This window comes from Opisthorchis viverrini (assembly GCF_000715545.1).
Source record: "Opisthorchis viverrini unplaced genomic scaffold opera_v5_18, whole genome shotgun sequence".
In the NCBI taxonomy this organism is placed as follows: domain Eukaryota; kingdom Metazoa; phylum Platyhelminthes; class Trematoda; order Opisthorchiida; family Opisthorchiidae; genus Opisthorchis; species Opisthorchis viverrini.
Genome location: NW_008751674.1, coordinates 3,380,432 through 3,396,272, shown reverse-complemented (window position 1 = coordinate 3,396,272; position 15,841 = coordinate 3,380,432). Strand labels below are relative to the sequence as shown.

Genomic DNA, 15,841 nt, shown 5'->3' with positions numbered 1-15,841 from the left:
CTCATAAATTGCGAGTGCTAGAAGCTGACTAATCTGAATTTAAGTTTATGTTTTGCAGCATCATGTTCAATCCAGGCCTGTCGCGTAAGCCAGCATTTTTGAATCTTATAATATGATTGAATAATCAAACCTGAACCCATATATTTATGCCTAGAAACCTAAAATTGTCGGCTTGTAATCTCTGCTCATAGGTCGCACAATCTTTATGAAAAACGTGGAAGTCCCCTACCGCAAGCTTCAGAAATATCGAATGTGGTCTTCCAAAAGCCAAACTGAGCCGTTAAATTATTCCACCATGAAGTCAAGTGCATTTTTTACTAGCTCAAATCTAACAACACACACGGATCAGTCATTGGTACATGTGAAGACCAACTCATGATGAACCTTTTTTTCGCAACGTGCGTGAGGGGTACAGATGTTTGAAAACAGAAGCTATTTTTGTGAAATTTCATACAAGTGGTCGAATGTATGCATTTGACCACAAAGGATATTCTTGTATGATGTGTCAGAGTTTCACTTTCAGGAAAGCGCATCGTATGAAACAATTCCAACAAAGTTTAATCAGCAGACCTCCATATTCTCTATCCATAACAACACAACCTCTAAATTGTTTGACAACGCGATAAGAGGTATGTGAAGTTTGTAAGACTAAAGGTGAAATGACAAGAGGCAAAGCTTATTAGAGGGTGATAATTCGAGGGCGGATGATATACCCGAAACTCGAAAGTATTAGAAGCACCGGAGATGTATCAAGGGTTGAATATCATCCACCTTCAAAAGACAGGGGTTTGGACTAAACAGACCACTGAACATTTTTGTGCACATAAGACCAAAAAGAATATTTTTATTAGGTGGAATACTGGCCTGAACTCTAAATATTTTTCTATACACGGGGAACGCTAATTTTTTCATGTGCACAAAATGGCTATTGATGATGGCCTTGTAGATTTTAGTTCTTTGCCGCGAGTGGAATCATTTATTTCTTAAGAACTGGGGAGTAACTCATCCTTGTTGTGACTCGCCAGCAGGGCGCTTATCACAAAGATACACGGTAATTTGCACTAACAACTCATTACTTTTACCCGAAGATTAAATAGTCCAAGCACTAGTTAATTTTCAACTGTAATTAAATGGTAATTAGATAGCAAATACTGAAAGAAAGCAATCAAATGTTCCCGTGGCATTTGGGTAGAAGGAGCGTGAGACATCCATGTCAGTAGTCGTTAATCACGAAACCTGACTACATGTGACAAAGTGATATGGATTCCGTTCCGGATGAAGGGTGCAATAAACTGACCAAGCAATGGTGAGTCACGCCGTGGCTCCGCAACTCGTGGTTTCATGATGCGTGAGATGCAGGTTTCTAGTCTCGCAGGAGGAGTTTAGCAGTTGTGTAGAGTTCCTTGGGATTTCGGCATAAAGTGATTCCAGCCACGGAATAAAAGCTGACTTCCATATTTCCAAAAATAAAAATACTAATTCCGGTGTCATTCCTCCATCTGTCATACATTTGCAGTACAGCATACTTAAAGAAATGCCCACAGAAGCCAATACGTTTGGTCTTCGTGCGGGTGATGAACCGACAGCTTTTCACGCAGTCTTGATCATCTCGCATTCAGGAGTAAACTCTGTAAAAATTTCGCCGAAGTTAGGCAACCGCTATTCACAAACGGGCAGGTATCATACAAACCCCACTGCAGTTATCTGGGTGCAATAACACTGGAATACTTAGTTCGAATCTGGAATCTGAACTCCACTCAAACAAATACGTATGACAGCGACAAACTTGGTGCTCTGGACACCTTGAGGCACACATCCTATAAAGCTTCCCGTCATAAGTCAAATAAATTATCTAGATTTATAAAGACGTATTCGTTCTGGATTTACCAGCAACTTTTAAATTCCTTATCCTACGGTAGTACAAGTGTCGACATACATGTTGTTATCAGTCAGTATGAATGTTTTTTCCTGGTATGTTCACTACTCATATCAAGATATCTAAATATAGGCCAACAGCGTGAAGCGCACATGCCAATAGTAATGTCCAAGTAAGTTCTGCCAGATAGCAAAGTATAAGTTCGTCCATAAATAAGCAACTAAAAGAAACTGGGCTGCATACATTCATTTATTTGTGTCCATCTACTACCACTCTTCAATGGAGATTCTGTCCCGTCGTTGAAGCCAACTTACACTGAAAACTCGAGGAAAACCGTACGTCTTTTTTATTTTTTGAAACCATTTACAGTAACCACCTCACTAAGAGCGAATTAATCACCCTGATAGTGAACCACTCTTTTGCCGAACGGTTAAGTGATTGCGGTGATTATTATTTCAAAACCTTTGGGTGTTTCAAGATGTGTCCGCTGCTGCTGATTTCTGAACGGAGTAAAGTAACTGTACATCTGTTCTAGCTTTCCAAATTGGAATAGGTTTTCTTACGAAAGGGAATTCACACTTGAAAATCTTAAGGCTTCTCATACTATCCATCGCCATGGGGCCCTTAGTTTATTTATATGGTCCACAGTCTAAGAACTTGATAGTAAGGCATGTAGTTGGTTATAGGCCAGACTTTGTTGACAATTCAAAGTCATTTTCCGACGATTATTTTGTTAGGATCACTTTGATGTTAGTATTAAGAGTAGTTCCTTTGATTCGTAGGATGTGACCCTTTGATCTGACCCTTCATAATCAGGTTGCTTGTTTTGACATGTACATCAAAATATGATATAACCCCAGCTGCCAATGTTGTCTTTAACTGGTGATGGTTTATGGGATTATTGGTTACTGAAATTTATTCTGAGAGCCAACACATATCTTGTAGCCGCCTGGGTAAAATGATAATAAGTAGTTTTTGTTGGGTTATTTCAGCCCTTTAAAAGGTATACAGGAAATATTAGAGATGAGCTTGAGACAATTAGGATTTCCGGGCGTGAATGAGGTATGTTTCTGATATCCTGTCCGCTAGTTTGTGAACGTTTCTTCCCTGTTTAACAATGGACAACCTCTCATTTGAGAACGTTCTATCTCTCTATTTGTACTGTGACCAGAATACGAATGTGGCTACAGTAGTCCGCCTATTGTTTAAATATGAGTCAGTATAAGTTAGTGGGCGTCTAAAATTGAGGAAAAGTAAAAAAAACTGCATAAAAACTGTATGCACTTTCAGTCACATTAGTGGCGGGCTACCGGTGCACGAAGCCCAAATAAGGGATCGAAAAATGTATGTTAATACCAAAGTAGGGCACGGTCTGTTTCTAACACTGCCATCAAGAAATTGTTTCCAAAGTTGGCATTTCGTTGGTATAGACTCTAGCCGAGAAGTAAGCTGGATAGGCTAGCCCGTTTTGGATTCTTCCAGTTGACTGATCGCGAGATCCTACAATATTCCAAATGCTTCTAAACATAAGATTACAGTCAACTACCCTTCCGTTCACTGGATGATGTTCACATATTTGATCAGAGGATGTCTAATAATAGCATACTCGAGGAGGCCAACGGTGCGTGTTCTAATAAAGAATGCGCCTAAAATGTTCCAATTAAGGATGGGTTACTGGCGTCTGACTGGATCTTCACGGAAGCCAATGAGGGGCCCCTTTATTACTGAAGATTCTATCAATACGAAGGCTATATTGCGTGGTTAGTAAAATAATATTCTCTCCCAAAGTTCACACCCTGTAGTTGACCTTCCAGGGTCATTTGCGTATTAAATGCTGAAGTAATAAGCAAATATATCTGAATCAGCTTGAATTCGTATTCGCAATTAGCTTTGTTGTAATTTCATTATGGTTGTATGATATGTTGAGTCCCTTCCCAGTACTTCCATCTGCCGTTTACATGAACTGCTCGCTTGGGTTTCCATTCCACCAACATGTACAAATAGCAGGTAAATTTTCCAAGATAACCTCAAGCTCCAGGTTTGGTCTGAGATACACTGCTGGTAACTGTGCTCATTTTGTTTCGGTTAGGATTACCCTCCTTGAAACTGTCAAGTAGAGCACGGTTTGCTGACTATTGTGGATGTGAGTAATGACCGTTTATACTGGTCTATTTTGAAACATGAAACTATAAAAATAAATCACTGGGTTCAAAAATTACTTGGTTTACTGGATTACTCAAGCTGTACCCATTAAACACATTTGGTGGCGCACGATTCAGCATAATAGGAGTCCACAGCATGTACCGCATTATGTTAAGATAAGTAGACTTCAGATTGCGGATTACCCGCACAGTCTGACTGAGGAAAACCCAATGCCGTCCTGATAGAAAGCCAAGACAGTGCTCAGATGGTACCAGGCAGTCCAACTTTGAAAATAAGGCAAGCAGATCTGGTGGCTTACACAAGAAATCCGCAGACCCCCCAAACAAGCATAGATCGTGCCAACAACCAGGAGATAATTTGGGTCATGATTTGTTTCTCGCCTATTTGATGCATTTGATCGGAGGTCATGAATCCAAAGAGGACTTTGGGAACTAATTTCCTGTGATGGGAAGTTGAGGTAATTAGGTAATATGCAACAGAGTCTGCCAATGAATGATTAAAGGCCAAGAAGCACATTGCATCAGTTTGACGCTTGTTAGGATGCACCAGCAGTGGGTGTCTTGCAAAACCGAGAGTTTGGAACTCACAACCTTGCAGTTTGTGGGATGAAAAGGTATCGTTTGCCAAGGAGTGTTTAACCAGCAAGAAGGTTATTCGTTCACAAAATCGACTGCGTTGAATACACCTTCTATAGTCAAAACTGTAGCAAATTTTGCAACGTGAGAGTTATAACCTCCAGGAAAGTGTGGTCACATTATACTCACTTTTTTGGGATATTATTCTCAAAAGATTTGAATAAAACATGCACAGGCTGGCTTATTTCCTCTTACGATGTGTATACAATCCTATGCTGGACACAATTTCAGTGGGAGCACTAAAGCTTAGAATGAGACTGAGCGGTCTAAGTTTTCCGGGGCTTTCATTTCCTAAACAAGGATGAAATGGTTTCCTAGAGAACATGTGTCAACTTCGGTCACACAAGCTATATGTTTATCCATACTATTTGTATTTTCAGAAAATTTGTTGTGAGCAGTTCACCTATTCACTTATGCAATTTCTGTAATAATGTTACTTTATTAGTTGGCTCTTGAACCCTGGGGGGATTGGTCCAAATTTAAATCGGATTGCTGTTAACCGCAGTGTTCCATGAGAATCATGCTCATATAATGTTAGTTTGGAAGCCAGCATCCCAAAAAGTGTTAATAGATAACATCTCCCAAACCCCTCAAAACGGTTCACTTAAAGCGTCGAACACATGCAGAGGTTAAAACACACGGATTTTCCAAAACTTCGTCAAATAGTTTGACATTCCAGGCGAACGTGTTTCACCTGCTTCTGTGTGTCCGCAGTAAGTAGGAGTGTTCTTCCGCGCAATAACTGCACCGGTAATTAATCGGTTGACCTTTTCGACTTGCTTCACGAAACTGGTGAAATTTGTTGAAAATCACATGATGCGAATTTCCTCTTCATTGGCAACAAGCCTTATGGAATTGGAAAAACTCTGGCACCCAGATCTTCTTCTTTCAATGAACACCGGGAGGGTACAACTTTAACCATCCGAGTCATATTAGCCAAAGTGTAATGACGTTTCGCAGTATGAGTTCTTTGCCACTCGAAGAAAGCATGAGGGCTGAGATAATGCTGGCTTTCCCAAACCCAGGCGCAGGTAATGGAGGGGCCGTAGTTGGATTTGGACTATGATTATCCCGGTTGGTGAATGTGTCCCAATCGCTACGCTGGTTTATTCAAATCATGCAACTTACAAATTGTTACTTATTGTTCACGCAGTCAGTGGGGATTCTACAGACGAAGAATGCTTCTTTAAAAATGAAACGTTTATTGATCAGGCAGAAAAGAAATCAGCATGACAAAAGTTTGGGGATCAAAGTATGCCGATGTTTGTTCTCTGTCGGGCAAGATATGTCTTGCGGAAATAAAAACTTTCAAAATATTTTGAATTCCTTTTTTTATTCAATTGATCAACCACTCTCAATATAAATAGCCCCAAGTCCAATGCTGTGCATCAGATAGTGAGTGAAAAATTTTCCTCTACATCTGACACAGGTGCAGTGTGATGGATAGGGCTGTGAAGGTTTATCGGACGAGAAGCTTGTGTATCTGCTCGTGTGGGAGCTGCGGCGCCCATTCTAAATTATTTTTGTGTACTACAGAAATGATATCATAATAGAATGGAGTTGGCGGCTTCAACTTACTGGGCAAAAGTTTGATCAACAGTTTGAAAAAACGCTGACTCTGACGGCGGAAAAATTTACCCTAGGACAAAATTTATCAGCGCATTTAGCAACATCACATCATCCGTTCCAAAGTCAGTGCAATATATTATTTTTCTTTAGGTCACATTTAGAAAACAAAAAGCTGTTCTTTTCTGTCAGGAGACATCTCAAGCTGTCCGCGTGCCATTCTATTCTAATATCTGCCTCACAATGCAATCAAAGGTCAGTAAATTGGTGTAGTGATTAACCTAAATTGTAAAACTTCCTTTTTTATGATCAACACAAAACCGAACTTATTTGAGATTTAGTTTCGACAATAACGAAACTTTGATAAAGAATAAGTCAGAGCCAAAAGTTATCGCTCTTAAAAACCAGCTTGAGATTTGGCACAACATTTGATAGTATGTTCTGCGGAGAAACATCTGAGCACACGTTGGCTGGTCTCATGCGGTGCATATTTGCAATTATAAATGCGAAGAATCACTGATAACTTAGCAGACTTGTGCACAAAACAGACATTTGGAAGGCCAGAGCGGATGTTAATGCTCTAAGGTATCATGAGACATATCCCGTGTCTCAAAAGTGCACTTGAAATAATAAAATCGTGTGGATCGGCGACGAACTTTAAAACTTATTTTTGTTCAATATCTTCGTTACCGGTACGAAGCAACATGCACACTGTAGTTCAGATATGTCTAGCGTTAAGTGAGCTAATTTTCCGGAGCAGTGATCAGCCACCCGCCGAACGGTTTTCAAATGCATCATAAAAACAAAAGATTTTATACTTCGAACGAAAAAAGCAAACAAAGACCCGCTGTAAGGCCAGTCAGTTACTCAGAGCTGATACCAAAAACGTTTAAAATTCTGTCAATATGCCTGCGCTGCATTGTCTACCGAAATAAAGTCAGTAGACCTGATGGGGCCCCTTTGATTTCAAAACCATTTTGCCACGGTGTTTCCGTTCTAATCCGCTATTTGCGTGCCAACTTGTGGCCAATTGCAAACCTGAAGTGTTTGAAGTACCGGTGCGCAATACCTGCGAACGTGACTCAGTGATTCAAACGAGTGTGCCAGGCTTATCTATATATTTGGCTGTGGATAAAGAGCCGATCATTTGTTGTTAGTAATATTTTCGTGGGTCATTGGCGTTTGCTCTATTACGCAGCCTAATCCATTATAAATTCTGGATTAAACGCATATCACGGCATAAGTACGCTCAAAGAACCTATAATTCGGTTTTTCTCGGCCGTACACTATTGAGTTCTACGCGTCAGTAGAAAAACCAAACTCATCGCATCGCGCACGATTTTATGCTGTTCAACAAGCATCTGGTTGCAAAGAGTTTGTTATCGCCGGGGTCTATCTCAAATTTTCTATCGTGATTTCGCTGTGAGGTCTTGGATATGTACTGTATGTGAAAAAGTTTGCCACACATTCTCTATCTACTTATAAACATGCGATGAAGCACAAAAGTGTGGCGAATGTTCCACAAAGCCGTTATAATTTTAAGTCCTATAGGATTCCGTGAAAGTATTTCAAAACTCGAAGAAAAATATACCATTTTTTTCTCTACAGGAAAAAGGCGCTGTCGATGTGATTTGCGATATAATGATGCACCAACAATTATACTTCAACTGAGGGCTCATAATGAGATGTCACAAATGTTTATGCTATTTTAGCCGGAAATTCCATGAAGACTACATAATTTCTCGTCTCTTTGCGATATAATGATGCACCAACAATTATACTTCAACTGAGGGCTCATAATGAGATGTCACAAATGTTTATGCTATTTTAGCCGGAAATTCCATGAAGACTACATAATTTCTCGTCTCTTCAAAAATAATAATAACGAACAAACATGACTGCAGCTGCCTTGTATAGCCACTGACTAACCAAAAGTATTTGGGGCGTAAAATTGCAAGTCGTTCAACACAGAATGAAACAACTTCCCTTATGGTCGTTTGCTTGTTCGCTGAGCTGGGCAATTTGGTTGGAAACGTTTCATTACCAATCGCCACTGTAGTTAGTGGTTGTGCACAACCACTAACCCACCGCTACGCACAACTATGCACTGATGATGTCACCTCGATTGGTGATGAAACGTTTCCAACCAAATTGCCCAGCTCAGCGAACAAGCCAACGACCATCTACGCTACCTGAGCTACCGACATTCTCCTATATAGAAAACTTCCCTTATTTTCAGTCTTCAGTTTGTCTGAAATCAGCTTACATGTAACCATAGTTAGTCGAATAACGTGGGCTAATTATTCAAGTTTGTTGGAAAGTCGATCTGAACTGACAACCATAAACGAACAAGTGCACGCCAACACAATGTTTTCATCCTGGAAGTCTAACAACTGAATGTACGATCGTCTGCTTTGCGCTACAGCCACAGGCCTTTCGGTTTTTAAATTAATATTCAGTTGAAACTTATTTGATGCATCTCATTTCGTCGACTGAATTCAAACATGAAATTTTCGTTGTTAAAAGTACTCCATATTCTTGGTTAGTCTGTGTAAGGTTTAAACATGACTCAAGTTCTGCAAAATCCGAAAGCAGTGTCCACTAGACTGGTGCTAACCGATGTCGGTGGGCACCGGAGTTAATTGTAGTTCGATTTTAGTGACAACCTGCTACAAAATATAATCTGAATTTTCGCGCAGTATGGACAAAAATTACATCTTCAATGAAGCATTCAATAAGCAAAAATTATTAGTACGATCGGCTTAACGGATGACAGGTTAATGGTAAAAGATAGTAGTTTATATTAAAGAAAACTGTGTGGACTACCATGCTGTTTATATTCTAATATTATTACGAACCACTGTTTCGAACAGCAATCAGCTTTCTCTCTAGTTACACACGCAGATTTTGCAGATAACGAAATATCACGGGGTTTGGAGTTCTATTTTACCGATTGGCCGTTTTATCCTACAGAAATATTTAATCCAAAAATGCGGTCTGCTTGATAGTTTTACGAAAGCACCTCTACAAAACACCCCAATTTCGTTAAATCTTAATATGTATCTGGACAAATTATCGGACTGAATCACTGATCTCCGCGAGAATCAACTAACTGAAAGCTTATTTTGTGAAAATATCCATAAGGCGTTATGGAGTACTATGTAACAGGTTCCTAGATTACCATTTAAACCAACCCTAAATTGATCAACCCGACTCTAAACTCCTACTTATCCGCTTTTTACTTTTGCGATGTCGAATCACACTTAAATGTTACTTTTTCAAAACAAGAAGATACCGTCTCGTTTTTTACTAAAATGCGGTTAGTAACTTTTTTCCACCCTGTAATACTATGTTATGTGTGATATGATGCTTTACAAGAATAATGGCAGAACTCAAAAGGTGAGCCTCAAGTTTTTACAGCTTGCCGTAACGGCCTCAGGCATGGATAAATTACGAACTAGTTTGTTCTCCTGCTTGGTTCAATATGGTCAGGACTATTGAGACTCTACCACACGAAGGGTTAATAACTGTGTGTAAAGATTGAAAAGCGTTTCCGTCATCTTGACAAGTATGAAAATTTTCGTTCGACCAAACATGACATAATGGACATTAGAGAGTGCGTTTAATCTGTTGTTTCAAATTAATTCCCGGTGAACAAGATCCCAGGTGCATGAATGAAAACAATGAAATTAAAGAGTGCGTGCGGTGGCTCGCGGATTGGAGGGTTTCACCATACTGAAAAAACTGATAAGGCAGATTAAATTTAATGGGGGTGTATTACCTTCGTGCACAATGGTTAATCGATCAGAAGTTTAATCGATTCAGAGCACACATGAACGTCGCAAGCCACCATGCGTTTGCCATGGATACTGCTATTAAAGTTCGGATTGTACAGGAACCTGATGTTATGCCGGCAGAAGTTGCCATTTGCCTCTCATCATTATTCTTGGTCGAATCATGAGTCTGGACAAAACAACCAGTAGCTCAATTGCGGCTTACAAAGTTGGCTTCATAGAACTGTGTTGTTGTTTACATTTATTTAGACTGTCGTTCTTGTAGATTGGAAAACAAGCCTTCCCTTCAATCTTCAACGTCCCAATGGCACTTGAAACCGAATCTTATGAGTCATGCTGGAGAATGGTTATCGACGCGCAAAGAACATTTACATGTACGTCTATCTGCCGACACGGTATAGATGTCCAATTCCCTGAGTCGAGTGCTAATTTCTTCACTTTTACAGCATTGGATTTGCGGGTGAAACCTGGTCGTTGGTTGTTAATGGGATACGAATTACAGCTTAGCTAATTTGCTTTACTTGATTGCTTACCCGTCAGCCGCACAAACGGCCAGCAATATGTTTCGGAATCTTACAGGTTTACCAATTTCTCTAGATTAGCTAGGACGGTTTGAAACAATACACCAGAAATGGTACGGCTAGAGTGAGACCTAAGATACAAAAGCGTACCTCTCAGAAGATTTTAGTGCCTCATTTAATTGAAACATCCTAGACGTTTGCCCACAAAACGGTATAAAATTGTATTGTTGTAACCCTAAGCTAATTTTTCGTAGGAGTGCATCCATTTGAAGCCTCACTCTCAAGAACAGAACTTTCCCACTTTAGCCTTTGATGGAAGTTCCCAAGTTAATGGGAACTGCGCATAAACTAACAATATTGTTTGGTTAATTGGTGGCGTCTTCACTCGGTATATTCTCAGATAATGAACGTTTTTTCTAAAAATAACAAAGACGTTGTACTATAACCCCGGTTCGCCAGTAGCTAGACATAAGCAGGCATGGGTAAGCATGTTGAATGCATTCTCGTGTGGGAGCGATCCAACCAGCAACAACTTATATAATAGATACTTTTGCTGGGCAGTTGTTCCTCCGTATTACGGAGAAGATGCCCGTGTAGGAACGTTTCGTCCAGATACCGCATCCCTTTCGGTGAATTTGCGTAAACCATTAAACAACTGTTCAATCCACTTTCAAAACCATTTTAGACATCAGTTAAAACTTCCCAGTATGCCCAGATCTAAAATCCTCTTGGTAAATGTGTTGCGATCGCTCACTGGTGTCGAAGCCTTTTGAATATAATTAGAGGATAACACAGCTAATGTTTTTTTAAGGGCATCGCTATTAGCAAAGAAGCCAAAATTTGGTGCGTTTAAATTCTGATTCCGTATATATTCTGTCCACTGTACTAGTAAGGATGCGCATGATGTGAAGAACAATTTAACTTGAACACCAAGGGTGCATCAAAGGCGACAACGTTCTGAGATCTGGCCACAAAAATAATAAGAAACACACACAAATTCGAGAAAAAATGGATGAAGAATTATAAATCCTATCCACAGACTGACGAAATATTTCAACAATTTACTGCGGCAAAGCCGACCTGGTTACTTTGTTGATCAAAGATTGTGTGGAAATGGCGGAGAAAAGATATTCCGAACAGCCACTGATTTTCGTTGACGTTTTGTACAGCCTCCATTCCGAAAGCATAAACACCGTTGATCTGAAGTAATAAAGGCGTATTTAGTCTTCTTGATTTATATATTACAAGATAGAAATGGGAAGTTTCTTCAGCTTACCTCTCTCACCAGCTGGTGTGGTTGTAACGTGAACGTGTGGGAACGTATGTTTATGTTTATCGGAAGAAGGTATGGAAGACTTTGAACGGGAACATGCAGCACTCCACCGTCATATACTTCCACAACAGAGTTTTGTAAAAGGATGTTTGCTGGTCTCACGGGTGCATGGGTAACTGACGCCCCAGTGTCAACTCTTGCACGGCAGGGTTTGCAGAGAACTACATCTCCATAGACGATGCTGAAGGAGGTATTATAAAAGTTAAGTTACCATAATTCTCTATCCGGACAGATAGTCAATTTTTATACAATTTTACACATAAAATTCGAACAGTATGTCCCCACATTGTAGACCTAATCCTATGCACTACTGCACAGTCATGGCTAAACGACATTTTGCGTGATTGATTTTCGTAAAGGAATATCGGAAAATACTGCGTTTATAGCAGCCAGACACTCATTGTTTAGCTTGAAAGATATTCTTATTTACAGCTTCAAGTACGAGGTTTTTGTTTCGTCTATCTTGGCCAAAAGTGCAATTAGGAAGGGTAGCGCAATGTAGCTTCACATCCTGGATTACTATGCAATCACTGCCACACTAAGGTATCAAATATCCGGAAGTCCTGGCGCAATGCCTTTCAGGGAAATGCGTATCCGACTTACTTCATCTGGCGTCATTTCAGAAAATCAAATTTGGCTAACTTGACATCACCAGGAGAACGCAAACATAGTTAGGAAATGACCGCACGGCTCTTCCAAATTACAACAAGGCTTCGACACACAAAACCCGCTAGCACACGATGAGAGCACTGTCAAACGCAAATGGACGGTTGGGCACAATTATTTGGACGGAATTTGTGTAGAAGAATCGTTGCACAGATTCGGATACACACCATTTTCGATATACGAAAGAAAGCTTTTGACCAGGCTACAGGAACACAAAAATGACTTAGTTTTTCAAGTAATCGAAAAACCAGAGTGTACAGAAAGAACGGATGCTTAGCATTAACCAGGAGTGAAATTTTGAAAACGCACTGAGGAACCACGAAGCACATACCCGAAAAACCAATGGAAGACGAGCTATACGGACCGCGACGCTGTGCAAATAGTAAACGTGCTGAAAGAAGGGTGTGTTCCAGTCGTGAGATCCCATCAAGGGTTATTGGATAAACTTCGAGCACTATGTGAAGGCAGCTATGTAACTGAGAAGCATCCAGTCTACTGAGCAGCCACAATGAATTCTGGATTGGGACGACATAGTTACAATCCATTTGTAAAGTTCAGTTAACTGACTATCGAACATTTAATCGAGCAACCAATATTTTGACATAGTAACGCTTCAGTATTTCGGCATGCCTTCGTACAATAACAGTATAAAGACCCAATTTCACACTTCTCCCTATTTTGTAGTTCTCCAAAATGGGAGGAGAAAGAATTCCATTTAGATTTCCCTCCATAAGCCACGAGTGCAATGGATAAGGTGAAGTAAGTAGTTAACAAAGGCAAGGGATTCTTTCTCGGCTTGCGTCATAAGTGGAATTCGCTGAAGTTGAAGTACAATGTATGAAATTCAACTGTCAAAATAGGTTTATGTAGGGTTGTTCCTTGATATCTCCGACAGATGGTTCTCGGGCTACTTAGAAACGTCAGCTAAATCCAGCTTGATTTAGCTGACCAAGGAGTGTACACAACTGAGGATTGCATACGCAGATGTTTAAGTGTAAATTTTATTCACCACCGTAAAATTTTAAAGTTATAATGTTGAGGTGAATGGCCCCGCATTATTTTGAAGTAACCGAAGTTTGCGCAGAAATGCAAAGTTTCTTACTCCAATCCACATTTCGCCAAATGTTTGCTGGTAGGCGGGTTTTAAACTTTGAATTTCAGAACAGGTAACGGGTTTGCACATTGAAATCTCTTGTGCAGTCTTTACAATAAGTTATACACGTAGTAACGTAGGCCACATACCTCTGAAGCTTTGGTGGCGAATCTTATCCCACCTCCTAAAAAGTGATTCATCTATATCGTCAGGCACTGAAATTTTGAACGGTGTCTGTAAATAGAGATCTAACATGAATCCGAATGCCTTGGGCAAGCAGACAGGGTATTAACAATATGCCAATGAATGAATTCAGTCATAGTTTATCCGTGTAACGGCACCTCAACAACAAGATGGCGCATTTTCTCGTATTGCTGCGAGCGTTGATGCTAATGTCTCATTAAGTTTAAACTATTTGTTCTGAAGTTCTAGAACATATGAACGAATCAATGCAGAAGTTTGCAAAAATTGAGGTAAAGTTCTTTGTAAGTCAGTGTTGTACATTCAAAAACTTGAAAACAGTATGTTTGGATACATCAGACATCAAATAATGACGTTTCATATTGAGAAAACGAACACAAAAACTGTAAGCTGGAATTTCAGTAGATGTTGACAAGGTTTTTGATTTACTTACCTGTCAACGAAAACCGTCCATTGTTTGGACTGATATGTTGGAACGTAGACAATCGGCAAATGGTGAAAGTCATTACGTACACCACCGAGAATCAGGTTTCCATTTTCGAACCACGAAAATCGACGCACACCTGCTTGACTACCAAAAATTTTTAAAAAGTTTTATATCAAAGTTTCATTGATTNTTCATTGATTAGTTTGTCGATTCATAATTTTATTTTAACTAACATTGTAATTTGGGAGAAGGAAAGAGTGCGCTCATAAACGCAAGTGGAAACTACAATGAATGGGGCAAGAAGCTTAGTAATATGCTAAATCCCTTGAGTACGACATTTATACAAACACTATAACGTCTGGTTGATAGCGATGATTGTTATTCATTTGGACAGCTTTTGCATAATCTAAATTGCAGCATCGGTAATATCAAGGATTAGCGAAATTGTTTTATAGCAGTTATCTCAAAAATATTGACGAACGTGTAACGGTCACTATTGTATCAGGAGTAAGTGTCCCATAAAAGCTTGTGAGCTTTATTACGCCCCAAAACTTAACTGCTAGTTCCGCCACTGAAATTCTTGGTATGGGTAAACTAAATCCCTTAAGTGAAATTTCAAACAAGTCTTTGCTGGAAATCCGGGTGACAGTTTACAGGCCTTCGATTCCTAGCTAGAACTGTCCGCATAAACTCAGGGGAATTTCGAATCCGCAAACTCCGGGCTGAATGAGTAGAACAAGGGCAATGGATCGCAAGTGTGATTGACTTGCACCGCAGCTTATTCTTTGACTACAGAAGCTCAAAAATGCTCTGTGAATCTTAGAAACCCAGAAGAACTTTAAAATCTTAAATATCGAATAAATTTAAACTGTAAATCATGTGTAGCATACAGGGTTGATTCATACAATAAACCAGAGTTGTGACTGAATCAAATCAAGCCTCTTATTAGGAGAAAATTCGTTTATAAATGGGTATATAGCACAGCTAGGTTTTAACATCTTTGGAACTAGACACGCCTGGACGTGAAATAATTTTTATTTGCCATGTTTCTGAGTTTTAAAGAGACATCCTGTACCAGTTTAGGACCCGGCAATTTGAGTATGATTTACACATATATTTCACCGAAACATTGTAGGGGCAACACCTAGCATGCTTCAAATAAATTTAAAAATTCTGTTCATTGCTTGAGTACACATCGTTCAGCAGTGAACGCCCAATTTGACTTGAGCAAAACATTTACAATTTTTTGTTTAAGTCCGACAGTAAGATTAGCAAGTTAAAAAACTCGTGCCAGGGACGGTAAATTTAGTGGGCTCCAGAGACTGATCAAATTGTGACACATTCTGCTCCGAGGTCTGCACTTTTTGGCTTTCCTATTTTCCATCATATGAAGGATACATGTCCCGGATTATCAGCCAATACGAAGGTGAACGTATACGTTTCCCGATAATATATATGGGCATGCAAGCATATGAGTATAATGACAGCACTTTGTGGGACAAAAAAGATGATAATTTCGCCTTAACCAGCGGTAATTATTAGTGATAATTTTTGAATTACATGATC

At 39.6% G+C, this 15,841-nt stretch overlaps 1 protein-coding gene across 1 annotated transcript in view; it reads right to left on the bottom strand.

Moving 5' to 3' along the window:
* Window positions 1-11,620: 11,620 nt before the first annotated feature.
* The window catches only part of T265_12845 (hypothetical protein), a gene marked incomplete at both ends in the record, with an annotated part of 7,715 nt that continues 3,494 nt past the window's right edge, over window positions 11,621-15,841 (bottom strand). The window contains 3 exons of the mRNA XM_009165806.1: window positions 11,621-11,755; window positions 11,832-12,069; window positions 14,282-14,419. Coding sequence (XP_009164070.1) covers window positions 11,621-11,755; window positions 11,832-12,069; window positions 14,282-14,419 — 511 coding nt within the window. The remainder of the gene's footprint in view (window positions 11,756-11,831; window positions 12,070-14,281; window positions 14,420-15,841) is intronic.